The sequence below is a fragment of the Rhodnius prolixus genome, unplaced genomic scaffold, assembly GCF_049639745.1.
Source record: "Rhodnius prolixus isolate KJV_2025 unplaced genomic scaffold, Rpr scaffold_13, whole genome shotgun sequence".
Taxonomy (NCBI): Eukaryota; Metazoa; Arthropoda; class Insecta; order Hemiptera; family Reduviidae; genus Rhodnius; species Rhodnius prolixus.
Genome location: NW_027411583.1, coordinates 6,107,181 through 6,122,716, shown reverse-complemented (window position 1 = coordinate 6,122,716; position 15,536 = coordinate 6,107,181). Strand labels below are relative to the sequence as shown.

General features: G+C 33.0%; 1 protein-coding gene across 14 annotated transcripts in view; it reads left to right on the top strand.

Moving 5' to 3' along the window:
- The window catches only part of LOC141448011 (C3 and PZP-like alpha-2-macroglobulin domain-containing protein 8), a 413,880-nt gene that overhangs the window by 389,366 nt on the left and 8,978 nt on the right, over positions 1–15,536 (top strand). For 11 of the 14 annotated variants that reach the window (XM_074116010.1, XM_074116019.1, XM_074116018.1 and 8 more), the window contains 14 exons: positions 2,176–2,293; positions 5,673–5,803; positions 6,370–6,543; positions 6,631–6,862; positions 8,183–8,333; positions 8,442–8,603; positions 10,506–10,724; positions 10,845–11,058; positions 11,140–11,304; positions 12,333–12,521; positions 12,612–12,852; positions 13,519–13,786; positions 14,773–14,903; positions 14,985–15,197. In XM_074116010.1, the coding sequence (XP_073972111.1) occupies positions 2,176–2,293; positions 5,673–5,803; positions 6,370–6,543; positions 6,631–6,862; positions 8,183–8,333; positions 8,442–8,603; positions 10,506–10,724; positions 10,845–11,058; positions 11,140–11,304; positions 12,333–12,521; positions 12,612–12,852; positions 13,519–13,786; positions 14,773–14,903; positions 14,985–15,197 (2,608 nt within the window). The remainder of the gene's footprint in view (positions 1–2,175; positions 2,294–5,672; positions 5,804–6,369; positions 6,544–6,630; positions 6,863–8,182; positions 8,334–8,441; positions 8,604–10,505; positions 10,725–10,844; positions 11,059–11,139; positions 11,305–12,332; positions 12,522–12,611; positions 12,853–13,518; positions 13,787–14,772; positions 14,904–14,984; positions 15,198–15,536) is intronic. The other 3 variants (XM_074116013.1, XM_074116012.1, XM_074116011.1) reach the window with 3 other exon arrangements.

Here is a 15,536-nt window from a genome sequence, read left to right as displayed (position 1 = left end):
TGGTGTTTCTCTACTTCAAACATTCTGGAAAGTCTTCTGACCTGACAATAATTGATGAAGTCACCCTTGAATGGCACATGCCTTTTTTTTCATCTTGGATAGATATTTTCTCTTACCAGGGTGACGTAATTTTCTAGCAATTTTTATTCAATTTTTGCGGTTGAAAAATTTATGGAGTGAAACATTTCCTTTATTTTCAACATTGGCATACATTTATTGTAACTATTGACTTACATTCCACCAGTTCAGAACCAGAGAGACATCTCTAGAGGCGCGATCTCTACACATCTTAGAATTATTTTCTTTTTTAGTTTGATAAGTTAATACATTACTTTGTAAAGTATTTGTTTTCATTTAATATAGACATAATCACTTTTATAATGATGATGTTTCCGAGAATATTTATCAAAATAATAAGCAACATGATCTCTTTAAGCTATAAAATAAACATTAACAATTGGCAGTCATAAATAATAAAGAAATGAATTTAAACCGATGCCTTTGTGAAACGTGCTGTTAAGTTCCAGGGCCAGAAGTTAGGAGAGCCTTCGATGTTTTTATAAAAATGTAGGGAGCGCTAAATGTTCATTGTTGAGAACTGGAATTTCATAAGCTATTGTCTTGCTACATTACAGTTTTTGTGTTGTGCATGATTGGGAAACTTTGTATTCTTTCATAAATTTTCATCTATGCAATCTTCAATTTTTTTCAAGACGGCCAAAAGAGTCAAATTAAAAATACTCAGCAAAATTTAATGAGAAGGTTATATCATTACAAACAAATAGTAAATATATATAACGTTTGGTCTCTTACCTACGTCAAATAAGTCAAAAATGGAAAATTTAGAATCACTGGTCCCAGCATTGCGATTTATTAATATCAGCTTTTATATTTATTAATCATTAAATTACTTTTCAAATCTTAAAAGTTATATATTTTACAAAAGAACAAAGCGGTTTGTTTAATCACCTACAACTCTTTTAAAGGTGATCCTCTTAAAAACCAAGAACGTGGGTAAGATACGCAATGTGTGAGAGCGAATGAATTCTTCTGACTGTACATAAAAATTATTCTAGATTTTGTACGCTATTAAGTTTTCACTTATTTATTTTAATTTTCCTCCAGCAGCCTCTTTATTTTCGCAACAACATCTTTATTGTAAGAAGCAAAGTTTAGGAGAGTTCAATATCCAAAAAACAAAATTAAAGAAATTTGAATTGAGGAACAGTGGTGGTACTTCTCTACCTGACTATCAAGAAATGGCAAGGTCACATTCTTCGAAGACGTCTTGATTGATTATGTTAAAGTCAGTGGTACTAGAGGTGACGAACGAGAGAAAAATGTGCTAAGAAGTTCATGAAATTTGTTTAGCATTAGTTGATTTACTTTCAAGAAAAAGATGATGAGTTTCCGTTTATTTGGTTTGATTCTAAGGATTTTTGTTTAGATTTATTATGTAGTTGATTAGACCGTTTGATTGAACACCAAAATTCAAGTCCGTAAGTCTATTTGGGTGTAAGAATGATGTGTACGTCTGTCGTTTGTTTTCTTAGTGAAAATCGTGATCAGTTGTCTACGTCTTTTTAAAAAGTCGGTATTGTTTGTTTAACTTTGGTCTTTTGTCGAGAATCAGTGTTTCACGTCACTAAAGTAATAGAGTTGTGAAATATTTCTTTCAGGACTTATTTTTGAGACGTATTTTAACTGGAATTACATCGTTCCATTGAGTCCCAAAACTCTGTTTTCTTCGTTAAGTTTTAAGTGAACTATAGAACATTTACAGTTATAGCAATATTTCTAATGGCAGAAGAAAGGCATAAACGTCATGAGAGAAAGACATAGCATTAGAGGAAATTTTCTGAATTCTTCTCCTAGAATATGGTAACTGTCTTCAGCCACCCTTTGGTCTACTTAAAAGAAGAGCTAAGTTTCATATTTAGGTAGAAATAAATATGATCATGGACAGACGAAACATCATTACATTTCGTACACGATGAGAAACGACTCCTTTATGGGAATATCTAGGGAAGTGGTTGTTTTGGAATTTAACCGGGTTGACCATCTAGAAAAACGCGTTATTAATACAACCAATTTTAAGTTAATTGTAGACATTATTAGTCATAAGATCATTTTACTGTTTTATTATTAACAAAAAAATATCTTTTCTGTTAACAGGTTTAAAGTGAGCGCTGCTATGGCCCCAGTAAGTCATCTATTGGTCTATTACGTCACAGACGGAGGAGAACCCATTTCAGATGTTATCTCTTTCGATGTAAAACTCCTACAGAAAGAGGTTAATACTGTATAATTGTTGATAAGTACTTTAAAATTGATAAAAGTGAAGAGAATATAAACTATTAAAGAGGGGTACCTTTTGAATATTTCAATTAATTCTCCCTTCTAATTGCTTTCATAATTTTTCCATTTTTGAAAATTCATTTTGCAAAAGAAGTTTAGAATAATTATTTTAGTGTAATTTTGTAGAGATACAGTACTAGAAAAAGTCTTAATTGAGCCTAACGAAGAAATAACAATCATTTTTTGTTTATTGAGTTTTTTGTAGAAAAAAAAAATCTTGCTTTGAATTGCTTATTGCTTGCTTCATTTGAGATAGAATTTGATAACTTAATTGATAACAACTCAATTTTCTTGGCCTGAACTTGAAGAATGAAGAGTATTCTAATTGATAAAAGTTCAATATAAGCCTTCAATAAAAAACGAGCAAAACTTTACGTAGCTTAATAATGTTTAAATAAATACGTCAATTTAGTGACAATATTAAGTAACCCAGTGAAAAATCTAAATTTTTGAAAACAAAATGTTCATTTAGATACAAATTCTTGAGATATTCTAGCACTGATTTTTTTTAACAGAAAGATGCTAATGATCTCCATTTTCAATAATACCATAGCTCCTGACCGTCAACCGGTCTAAACTCATACGTTCAACTTGTAAGATTAATTATGTGATTGTAAGCAAAAGATACTTGAAGGTGGCATCGCTTGTATGTAAAGAATAAAATATACCCATGAAGAGATCAGACAAAATAGTACAATGATTGGCCATAAAGAAAATTGTTTTCTAGTTAAAAGATGTAGGAGGTCAGGACAGACTCCAGTAGTAGTTTCTGCCATATTGTTATTACAGGAAACCTTCCAGTAAGAAGCCTCTCCATTTCTTGTACCCTCTTTTCTATCCCCCTTGTATAGTCCATTTAACCAGGATACCATTGCTTTCAAAGAAAATAAAAAAAAGGAAAAGAATACCTTAACATCATCCACCCTATGGAAACACAATACATTTCCACAAGATAGAGAGGAAACCGATGGAAAATAAAGAGGTTAAGTAGAGGTCTTGGCAGAAAAAATAAGAAAAAAAAAGATACACAACAAACTATTGACCCATATTTCTTGGTATAATCATTTTTAAGAGGAAAATGTATGATAGGTTTTCCTTTATTACATTTTTTATTTTTAGCACACTTCATTGCTTACAGGAACAAGATATGGTATATGTAAAATATATATAGTATATGTAATGAAAGATTCATACAAAACGTTCAAGTCAATATTTCTATTTATCAAACTGTTTTTTTAAAGTTTTTCATTTTCATACTAAAAACATTTCGAAATTGAGTTTTCTCTGGGAAGATTTTCTCTTATAATACTGTAATGAAAATTTTGTACAGGCCTTTCTAAAAATTATTATAAATAATTTAGCGATTTCTTGGAGCCATTGCTACAGGTTTTTTTCCAATCACGAAGTTGTACCTTTCTCTATCTTCTATTGTTTTATCTTGCCGGCCTATTCTGTTTCAAGAAAAGTCACAATTTTTCTCAGGAATTCTTAAAAGTGTTACAGTTTTCTTCTTCTTGACCTTAAACATCTCGCATTCTTTTTTTATACTTCAGTAACCCCTGTAACAAGTCAATGCCACGGATTTCATGCGACCTCCAGTTCTCATCCATTAAACTATCCAGTAGCTTTTTCGATTTTCTCCTTTTCTTACTTGTATGAATAGTACTAGCTTAAAATCTTACTTCGCATATTTTGTGGATCCATTCTAGTCATATATCCTCTATATTTAAGCTCCGCAGTAATGTGAGCAACAAAGCGTTTTCTTGGTACTTTAAACAGCCTTCTTATTCTTTTGAACTGTAATCATTCCTGCCTTAAAAGAAAAAAAAAAACAATGCGATGACAAAATAGTTCAAGGGTATCTAAGATAATACCACCGATACTAAGAGAGAAGATACTATCGAAATATTTAGATCCTTACCGTCAGTGTAACATATACTATTCATTCCTCTAAATGAAATTCGAAGTTAATGCATTCAAAAGCTTACTTCCATTCCATTAATATTGCCTTCATCATTTGACAATGCAACAATCAGTCTAAAGCTCTGGACAATAAGGCCAATGCAGTTGTACATCCTTTTCTTTGTTCAGGAGTACTTGCAATCGAGTAAGTAGACTGGTGGCTGTATGCCTAAATTTAACTGGGCACCATAACCTTCAGCGGAACAAATTTAGAATTTGGGTTTAATAGCCCCACTTGTTATCTTTGAGACGCCACGGTAGCCGAGCGGTTAGTGGCGAGACCTGCGAAGCTAATATGTATTGTGGTACTGGGTTCGATTCCCGGTCTTAGGCCTGGGATTTTTTTAATGGTTAATAAAAGAAATTTACAGTAAAGTGTGTTTGCTAGTCGCCTCCGTCCACGACACCTAATTTGGTAGTTGGACGTTAAGCCCCGCCTGAAAAAATAGGCGATTACTTTACTTTTACTTTGTTATCTTTATCTGCAGGAATGAAATTGAACCCAGAACGTATAATTCTTCAGAGGGTTTACCAGAATGCTTCTCCATTATTGGGACAGCCAAATCCTATTCATTATATTATTTTTGACTCTTTCTTACTTTTTTCACTCTGAAGAAGGTGAAAAAAGTCCAAATTCAAAGTTAGAATTAGTATGCAAATTTGAAAACCATTTTTACTAGCTTAAGAATTCTTTTACTTTGTATCCAAACTTACAGAATTATTTTTCTTATTCGGTGCCTCTTCGGGACTGGCAGATCTACATTAATGCCACACATTTTGAGATCAGTTTTTTTTTTTTTATGGATCCTAATTCTTTTACTTAATAATTGACACAACATTTATTAAACTATAATTTATAATTTTAAAGTTACGTAAATAACATTAGAATAATAAATTTTGAAACCAATTTTTAGATCTTCTACGCAATAGCTTTTTTATCTTCTATTCTCTGTAGAATGCACATGTCTTTTCGTTAGTGCCTCTGGTAAAAACTTCATGACACCCTGGAGAGCAATAGATACAAGTTAGACAACCACAAGAAAACTTTTTTACTGGTAATAAAGAATCCAACTTTCCACAGACCAAACTAAGCTTAGGTGGATAACAATCCAACTAAACTGTATCTGATGAAAAACTAAAATGTTTGTGAGTTAATAATTTTATGTATTTATTTTTTCTACTTGCTCAAATATTTTTCAAAATCAAAATAATTTTAAGTTAGAAAAGGTTATTAAAATGATTTTTGGCATTGTTGATGATTGTGATTATTCTTCATTAAAAAAGTCACATTTTTCTCTGAAAAAAAATAACCTCTAAATGAGAATTCATTTGGAAATGCCATAATTTTTCAGGTAACGGTGAATTTAGAACAGAAAAAATTTTGGTATCCTGATGAAATGATGGATGTGGAAATACTGTCAGATTTAGATTCACTGGTATGTCTTGTTGGTGGAAGAGGAGCTGAACAAAGATTTACTAAAATGTAAGTTATTTTAAATAATCATTAACAAATTCAGAGGTTATATATTTTGAAGTTCCGAGTAGTTTTCATTATTTAACAGTCAGTGGTGTTGAAAATACTGTTAGATCTGCAGTGCTGGACAGTAACGCGGATTTTATCCGTCTATAACGCTTGCGTAATCCTGAAAGTTTCGGACTTTGTTTCTAATGTTTCCGTCTCACAACTTAAAGTTGCTGACGAGTCGAAGTTAAATTATCTACTCAGTACTGATTAACCTCTGATAATATTAACCTCCGAAACCGGTTAGAGATACAAAAAAAAAATGCGTGCTAAGATGCGAAATCAGCGAAAACTCTGGTGTTTGGATCCATATTTGCAAGTTAATATTTGGCCACATCAGCAACTTTGTCTGCTTGCAGCATTTATCGGGCAATTCAGTATGTTCACTTGTGATCAGTTAATGTCCAACTATCTGACACCACAAAAAAACTTTTTGAAAAAGTCTAAATTGGAATAAAAATTATACGTAGAAAAGGAATTTTGAAGTATCTTACTTTGAGATTTAACTATTTGCATTTATAATTTAGGTCGGGTGGTGTTGAATTGGATTTTACTGAAGCTGGTGTAGGTTTCTACCAAAAAGATTGCACTCAAGACAATATTTGGCAAGAAATTAGAGGACATAGACCCCCGACAAAACACAGTGTTATGTCTGATCAAGGTCTAGATCAACTTTGGTTATGGTCATGTTTTAATTATACGTGAGTTTTAATATTATTAATTTAGTAACTGCCATTTTAAACTAAGCATACAACTTTTTATACTCAAGAGTACGAATATTTTATTAGGGTGGACATTGAAGCAAGAGGAGTTCAAATTGGTTCCCCACCAGAACCTGGAAAATGGTCTTTATGGGCCCTGTCAGTGTCGCCATCGCTTGGATTGCGTTTCTCTTCACCTATAAGCATCACCGTATTCCAACCACTTGAAGTTGACTTCCGTCTCCCGGCTGCTTTTCGAGTGGGTGAAAGTCTTGAAGTGGACATAAAGATTGGCAATAATCTCAATTCTTGCATTGATGTAAGTAAATTTAAATTGCTGAATCAATACGTAGGATTTACACAACTTCCATTGACAATTTTTTAGATTAGTTTCGAGGAAGTTGACATTATTGTCATCCTTCGCCACCGCGACTTCCTTGCGTCGATTATGGCACCCTTCCAAGGTAAAGATCCCAGTTCCAGGTCTTCTGTTCAGTTGTACATAGTAATCCTGAAATAGCTTATAAGAAATTAGATGTGTAATTCAAAGAGACAAACTCTCTGCCACAAAAGCTTGTCTCAATAAATAATACGTAATATGATGTACTTTTACTCTTCTTTCTGGAAAAGCCTGTTCAGGTCAGCTGTTTTCAGCCAGCTCATAATAGCCACTAGGTCATTTTGGAGTAATTCTGTAGAAAACCTAAGCGATTTGCAATTAATAAACTTTTCCCCTGCCTGGTTTTCACTACTTTTGCGGCGGCTACTGGAGTGTATGTACAACCTCCCTGCATTTTACTAGTTCCCACCTTTTTCTTTTCGACTTTTATGAAAAATTCTAAAAAGACTCAGAAGGAACTAACATCTCTTTATATGTCGAAGAGGTATTAGTTTTGGGCTGCCCGAGAAAATGTTTCTAGGGTTATAAGTAATCTTCTCAGCAGCACATTTTTATTAAAATTAGTTCTATCTGAAAGAAGATGGGTGTAATTTACTTATATATCAAATCTGATTTATCAGGGAACGGAATAGCTATGAGGTTAGCATACTGGACTCCCACGCGGAGGTCCCGGGTTCGAATCCAGCTGCTGACCCTTAGATTTTCTCTTCCTAGGAGCTTCTTACAGCTCACTGCCCGGTGATGGACGGTGTTGTCTGTAACGAGGGAACACTGTCCGGAGGCCGGCTGTGCACTGAAAAAAGCTCCGGGCGCCAATAACCTTAGATGTTGACGCGCCTTAAAACATTAAAAAAATAAAATAAAAAAATTTTGGTATATTAGTAACCCCTTATTATGTTGTCATTATTGAGACCATTGGCAGATCCCGTTCCTCAGCTGCGTAACCAGTGAGGCTTCCTTGTAAAAAAGAAATACTAAAGCTTCCAGTATGAGTCCCTTTCTTGCCTAAAGGAAATAAGGAGCTTGTCTTTCGACAATCTGTATAGAAAAATCTTGCTTCATCTTACAGACCTTTGGTTAATATTGAATGTAAGATACAACTTATGAAGCGTAGTAACGTCATTACCAAATTCGAGATACTCTTTGAGTATCGACCTAAGTTTGAACAAGTCTTTGTTGACTTGTACGCAAATATCTAAAGTATTCAACTTTTAATATTTATGTTTTGTTTTTTTTCAGGTAAATGCACTGCTAACTTTAAGCAGTGGAGCACATTTTTTAGGTAGTAGTCAGCCGTTTGTTGCTGAAAAACTAAGATTGGGTCCGCATGGGGCTACTTCTCTGGTTGTACGAGTTGTTGCTACTACACCAAAAATTAAAAATATGACAGGTTAAATTACTTCTAAAAACTTTTTTTTTAAATAAATAGAGAGAGATATTTTTGGTTAATATTTCCAAATATAATTTCCTAATATTTTTGTTTTCTAATTCATTTCAGTGGAAGTATCCGCTTATCACAGCGATACTTGTCAGTCTGTAGTTTCTGAAGTTTCATCGAATCATTCACTTGTCGGGACATTGGTAAAACAACGATCAATTATCGTACATCCAGAAGGATTGATTAAAACCCACATGGAGAGTGCATATTTCTGTGCTAATGGTATATAATATTTTTGTATTTTCTCGTACTAGTTAAGCAAAGTATTGTGGAACATTCCAAATTTACGAAATCAAGTCGTTCACTTTCTCCATTCTCGAGTTGATGTTTTTTTTCGTTAACTTAATATAGGCTCGTGGAATCTTTTTGTATGCTGTCTGGGTTTTCTATCTATTTGCAACTTCGTTCTTCACCTTAATAGAAGTTCGGTCGGACTATACCGCTGACTAGCTTAATAGATCACAGTTCAATAGATACATATCTGTATCATTTCTAGTTGCCTCAAATTTCCATAGCATAGATTTAGCTATCCTAACTCCTTTCTCCGTGTGAAGACTTCCATCATTACTGCTCCCTAAATTATACATTCGTACATATATGTTCTTCATGCATTTAGATCTATAACATTGATCTGTATAATTTGTCTAGAAGAATTCGTTTTGTGGCAGTTCTGGGGAGGCATGGAGTAGACTTCCCTCACTTTATTTGTCATTTCATCGTAATATTCAATTTACAGAAATGTGTTGGTGAAATTCCGATTTCGTATAAAATCCTATTACTCATTATCGTATGAATTTTTCTCTTTTCTGTGATTTATCTACTTATTATTGTTTATTTTATTTTTTTAAAGTCTCACACGATTGTTTTTAGTTTGGAATATACATTATGAATACGAAAAATATATAACTTATTTTATTAATTTTGTTTTTTTGTTAAATTCTTCATTCTTAAGTATAATTTCGTTGTAATGTGCAGTTTTATTGTGAAGATGGTTTTCTTTTAGTCACTAAAAGAATGATTCATAAAAGAGAAAAGAGATCATACTGAACTTTAAATTTTTCTTACACATTTCTTCTGGCCTATAGACAATCTGTAAATAATTGTTTACCCAGGTACAATTTAAATAAATGGGAAGTATAGTTTAAATTAAATAATCAAAACAAGTGAGCAATGATAATAAATATAAACCCTGAAGATGACCTAGTTCTTAGATCAAAAACTTGGCAAAAACAAATAAAAAATAAGACTGAAATAGGCCATAATTTCACTTTTTGTACTTAGGCAATAGTTAATGTAGTTTTATATTGTGCACTGTCTGCAACCTACATGAGCTGGAGACGTTAGAACACATCCTCTTGAAATGCCCTATTTATGCACCTGTCAGGAGCCATTACCTATCCAAATACATCCAAGGCGAAGTTGATTGTAATACACTAATTGATGTTTTGCAGGTGGACAGTCTTCGGAAGTTGAATGACATCTTCTGTTACATTGCGAGCGTCATGGGGCTGAGGTCCTTCGCGCTCGACGAATGAAGTTATTTTTATGTTCCATATTTTTTATTTCTTTAATTTTTGGTTATTCGTTGGGTGCGAACGATCTTGCTTTCTTGGCGCCGCTGTTGTGGAGTGTCTTTTGACTTTGGGAGCTGCCCTCTGGCTAGATTTTCCGTTTGGGGGTTGACTGAGGCAGACTATTTTTCACTGTACCTCTTAATTGACTACAGGTTATGTTGGGTTTATTGAATTGCTACTAAATTTAAAACATTGAAATATTTGATTTAAATATTATTTAATTAAAGTATTTGTATTGTTATTTAAAATATTAAAATTATGTTCAATCTAGTTTCGTCTGGTGATATTTAATTGGCTTTGTATAACTAATTTTGAGTTCAATTAATTTTGTATTTTGTTTTAAACAAATTATGTTATATGTTATTTGAAATTGTACCCTACTCCTTGCTACAAGGAATTCCCTTATAAGCAATAAAGTTTATTATTATTATTAATGTAGTTTTAAGATTCGGAGTTTAAAAAAATGTACTGTACTTCAAGGACTTAGTAAGTTTTTTTAAATTATAATCTAACAAACTTGTATTAAAAAAATGACATAAGGTTAAGGTAGTTTTTGTTCCAGAACAAATGGTGATATCAACTGCTAGTGATTTTACATATGAATTCATTCCTGCCCCACGAAATAGAGAAGGAATAGTTTTAGAAGTTCGATCTGGAAAAGCTGTACATTTTGCTCTTTCCGAAGATCAAGAGGTTACGAATAAAATGTATCAAGTGATAATTGGTGACCAGGATAACAGCATATCTTGGATTGGCCGAGGGAAACATGGTAAAATAAATTTCGATTTATTTTTTAGAGGAATCACTTGGAATTTAGGCGATTTAATTCTAATCTATATAATTCTATGTCTATAATTAATCAAAAGGGATTTCATTGAATGTTCGTTAGGTTATACCGTTCATCTATATACCACTTCGACACCTCACATATTGTCCAGTGATGAGTCACGTACATTCTGGCTTAGTTGGGATAGAAGTGTAATTTCATTTGGACGAGGTCCAGTAATACATGAGCAAGTGGTGTTGAAATGGAAAATTGACAAGAAGATGAAAGTCAATTTCATTGGCTTAGCTACAGCCTGGGGACAATCGGCCGAGTTCAGGTATTTATTATATCTTCTGGTTAAGAAAGTATTATATCTCCTGTAATCGTATTTATTAAATGTTTTCTAATTTTAAAATAGGATTTGGAATTACAACGATGAAGCTGGCTTTTCCCAAGTGATTCATCTTGACATTCCTAGATCTGTGTTGCCTGGATCAGAAACAGGGACTCTGCTAGTTGCTGGAGGACTATATCTCCCTTATTTATCTATAGTGCCTCGCCCCACGTTAGACGAATATAGCAGGTATGGATTTACAGAATATCTTCTTTGACATCTTTTCCCATCTTCGACTGACTGATTTTTGAAAGTTAATTTTGGATTTTCTGGTTTCACTGTGGTCATAACTAAATTATTTTAGATGTGATGGGTAGTCGATTCAATTTGTTCATAAATTTTCGGCATCAATAATGTTCTTCATGGAAATTTATTTAAGTTTTATTTTCATTAGATAATTTAAGATTGTTTTTATATTAAAGGATATCTGTCTATAGAGATATTCTGAAGCATAGTGCATTTATTTTACCTGTTTAGGCTGGCTGTAGAATGCGTGAATCTCCAATTGTTATTTAGCTTAATCTCTCGCAACTTTCATTGGCTCATCACTTATACGTCAAAGAAACATTTTTCAGTTTCCTGACAGAACTATTGATACTGTTTTTTACGATACTGAAATCAACGATCGAACTTTTCTATCGTGACTGATTTAACAAAGAATTCAGCTTTTCTTTCAATTCGTAATAGCCACTTGATATATTTAATGTAATCTGACTTATAAAGGCGCAGAAAGCAGTCCTTTTGGCAAAGACTCTTCAGGAAGCTCATTTTACCCGAGACGAGAATTGCAAGTGATGGAGACATTCCACAAAATCATGAACGTTCGATCTTCATTTACTCTTTGTTGGTAATGTTAAAAGAAATAGCGAACAAAAACTATATTTGTGCGCTAAAAAATAGTTACAAGTAATACTTTGGATAAGTATTTTGAGGATAGGGAAACCCAACAGAAATCTACCCATCAAAATTGATTTTGTTCTTTCCAGAATTCTTTAGAATCGTTATAGGACTTAGAATAGGAAAGAACCTGTTGTCTGTCATTGTCTTGAACAACGAGTTCAATATTGTGGAGATCTTTGGCGGACAACTCCATCAGATGCTTCTTATGTACTTCTTATTTTAGAATTTCCTCCGTAATAATTTAGTAAAATCATTTCGAAATTTGTTTAAATTTTGATAAACTTCACTAATAAAATTAAATGTTTTTTATATTTCAGTTTAGCAACTATAATATCGAAAATAGCTCCATTATTAATGGGTGAAAAATTGAAATCACTTAAAAATCATACTTTTCTGCCAATAAGGAAAGATTTACTGAAAGAATTAGGTTCAAGTATTCAAAACCTTTTATTATTTAAAAAAAGTGATTCGTCGTTCAGCGACCATCATTATATGACTAGCCACTGGTAAAGTTCATAAACTAAAAACTTTATAATAAAAATATATTACCGTTTTAAATGAGCAAATTTAATTATTCGCGTAAAAAAAATTTTCAGGAATACTGTTGAAGTTCTGGACTTACTAGCTAATGCTCAAAATGTTATTGGAGTTGATCCAGAATTAGTTAACAACATAAAGCAATGGGTACACAATCATCAAGAAGGAGACGGCAGTTTTAGGGCACAGTTTATTGATCTAGTTCCAGATAATATTACTGGAATGCCAGAACTTACAAAGACCATAGCAACTACTGCTGACACTTTGGCAACGCTCATCAATGTTGGCGTGGAAACTGAGGTAATTTGTGGTACACTTAAAAAAAATAAGAAAGATAAAGGAAAATTAGGTAGGCTTATAAAATTTCCGCATGTTAATTGCACGTGCAGCATTCATTCTATTCTTCGATTGACTCCCTAATTTCATTAGATTACTACGGATTTTAATTCCGTTCACAGACGCAAGTTTTAGACACTATAAGATTAAAACTTTCTCAGCGAGGAAGGAAATTTCTCAGTTCATGCAAAATGACGAAAAGGAATGTGCGGAATTCACTGCAGAATTATGTCATGTTGACTTAAGTCCTAATGGCAATTTACATCAATTTATTGTCCTTTAAGGATTAGTGGGGCGGAAAAAAAAGGCATTGCAACCGCTGTCTCCAAAAATAGCATTGATTCGCTGATGATTTGGCCTATCAGAAAAGAAAACTAGTGACCTTCCAAATTACCATTTCTAGGTAGTCCGCTTATAAGACGTACTAGTAAGGAGTTAAGATTACTGAAAAGTTCCTCATGAGTATTAAATTGAAAGATAATTCCTTATATCTCAAAATTGGCTTTATAAATTCTAAAGTTTTCCTGAAAGACACATTTTCATTTTGTTGGTCGTAACCAGCTGAATGGTGATCAGTATGACATTTCTGAAATGATTGGTATTCAGATGATTTTTTTTTCTTTCCAACAGAACGACTCCGCAGTGCTAGCTAAAGCGAAGAAGTATCTGGAAACCCATGTTGAATCCAGGAATGTAATGGATGGTTGTACACTGGCTGTACTTTCATACGCTTTGGTATTGTCAAAAAGTGATCTTGCTCCAATCGTATTGGAAAGGTTAAAAAATGCATCCACCAATGAAGAAGGAGAATTTGGTTGGCCAAGACCGAAGGATAACTCTGATTGGTTGTACGAAGAAGGTGCTGAACAGAAGAAGCAACCAGTTTACAGTACGCTTTGTTAGTGATAATTTTTTTTGTTTTTGTTTTTTTAATTTTGCTCTGTTTAAGAAAGAGTTACTAGATTTGCGAATATGTATATGAAATGTATCCAGGTGCCAATGACGATTTGACCTGTTTGCGTTAAAAGAAAACAAAAATTAATAAATATTTATTACTTGTTACAACTAGCAGTTTTACAAGAGAGTTGGGACTTCACAAAATATAGTAAAAATATAATATACATTATGAAAAAATAAAAAATTACACCTATAAAAAACAACCTATAGTGCAGCACAATGTATAAGAAAGATATCCTCTGGACACATCATTTGAAAAATTTAACCAACACAAATTTTTATATTGACTAATTAGACAATTAGAATAATTATTCATTCATAATAAAAGATCTCAACTTCAATGAACCCAACACACAATACACAGTCATTGATCTTGTCTGTACTGTCAAATACAAACAAACTTCCAATATCAAGGTTCATTGAAGGGAAATATTTTAGTATATACTGATCGCGTAGAAGTCCGTATATAGGGCAGTAGAAGAAGAAATGTTCCATATTTTCCATTTCATTTCTATTGCACAAACTGCACAACACGCCGCCATCCAAACAATACTTATTACCTTTATAGAGTATCCTTACTACATTTTTATGAGAGTGACGAAGTTGAGCTATGATTCTAATTTTTGTAATTGATAAATTTTCTTTTAAATAAGTCTCACCATCGCCCCAACAGGCTATACTTCTATAAATGTTATTGTAACGGGAATTCAATACACTTTCAACCGCTAGACTGTACCAGTGGTTCGACCATTTCTCAGTTAAATCTTTATTAACATTTTGCACCAACTGAAAGTTAGTGGCATTCCACAACTCTTCAGAACCAATAGGGCACAGCAGGTTAATAAAAATTAAATTCATCTAAGGACAAATAATTAAGTTTATAAATTTGAATTAAATTTTTAATATCTTTTGTTAAAATATTTTTAGCTCATCTGGAGGAATTCAAAGCATCATTGTACACCCTAATGACATATACACTTCTTGCTGATTTAAAAGCTGCAGAACCTGTCGCTAGATACCTGTTCTATAGATCGAACATTTTGGATACCCACAGTGAAGTGAGTAGCTTTCTAACTGTATATTTCACAACTATGAAAATTAGATGCTGTATTTATTTATTTTGATTTTTTCGTTTTCAGTTAATCTATACAGCTGTCAAAGCATTCTCTCAATTTAGTGTTCTTGCACTGGATCAAAATCGTTGGCTGACGATTTCATTGGCCACTTCTGGTATGGAACTTACAGATACTTTAGAACTTCGTGGAAATACACCACCACAGCTACTCTCATTGCCATCGTTGCCAACTAAAGTGTTTGTGTACGCTACTGGTGGTGGTTGTGCGACTGTGCAAGTAAGTTATAAATATTGTGTTATTCTTTTGTTTCTAACCAAAAAAAATACGTTGAGCCTACGACCTAAACTTGTGACGGTGAAATTGTGCCTATGAGATATTAATTAAATTCTTGTTACAGTATTATTAGATTTAGATTTTACATTTATTTATAAATCCTAGTGATCATGAGTAATAAATATTAAGCACAAGTAACTGAGATACTTAGAATGTTAGGCGCCACGGTAGCCGAGCGGATTAAGAGGCGAGACCTGCAAAGCTAATATGCATTGTGGTACTGGGTTCGATTCCCGGTCTTGGCCTTGCATTTTATTTAATGGTTAAATGAGAAATAGTAAA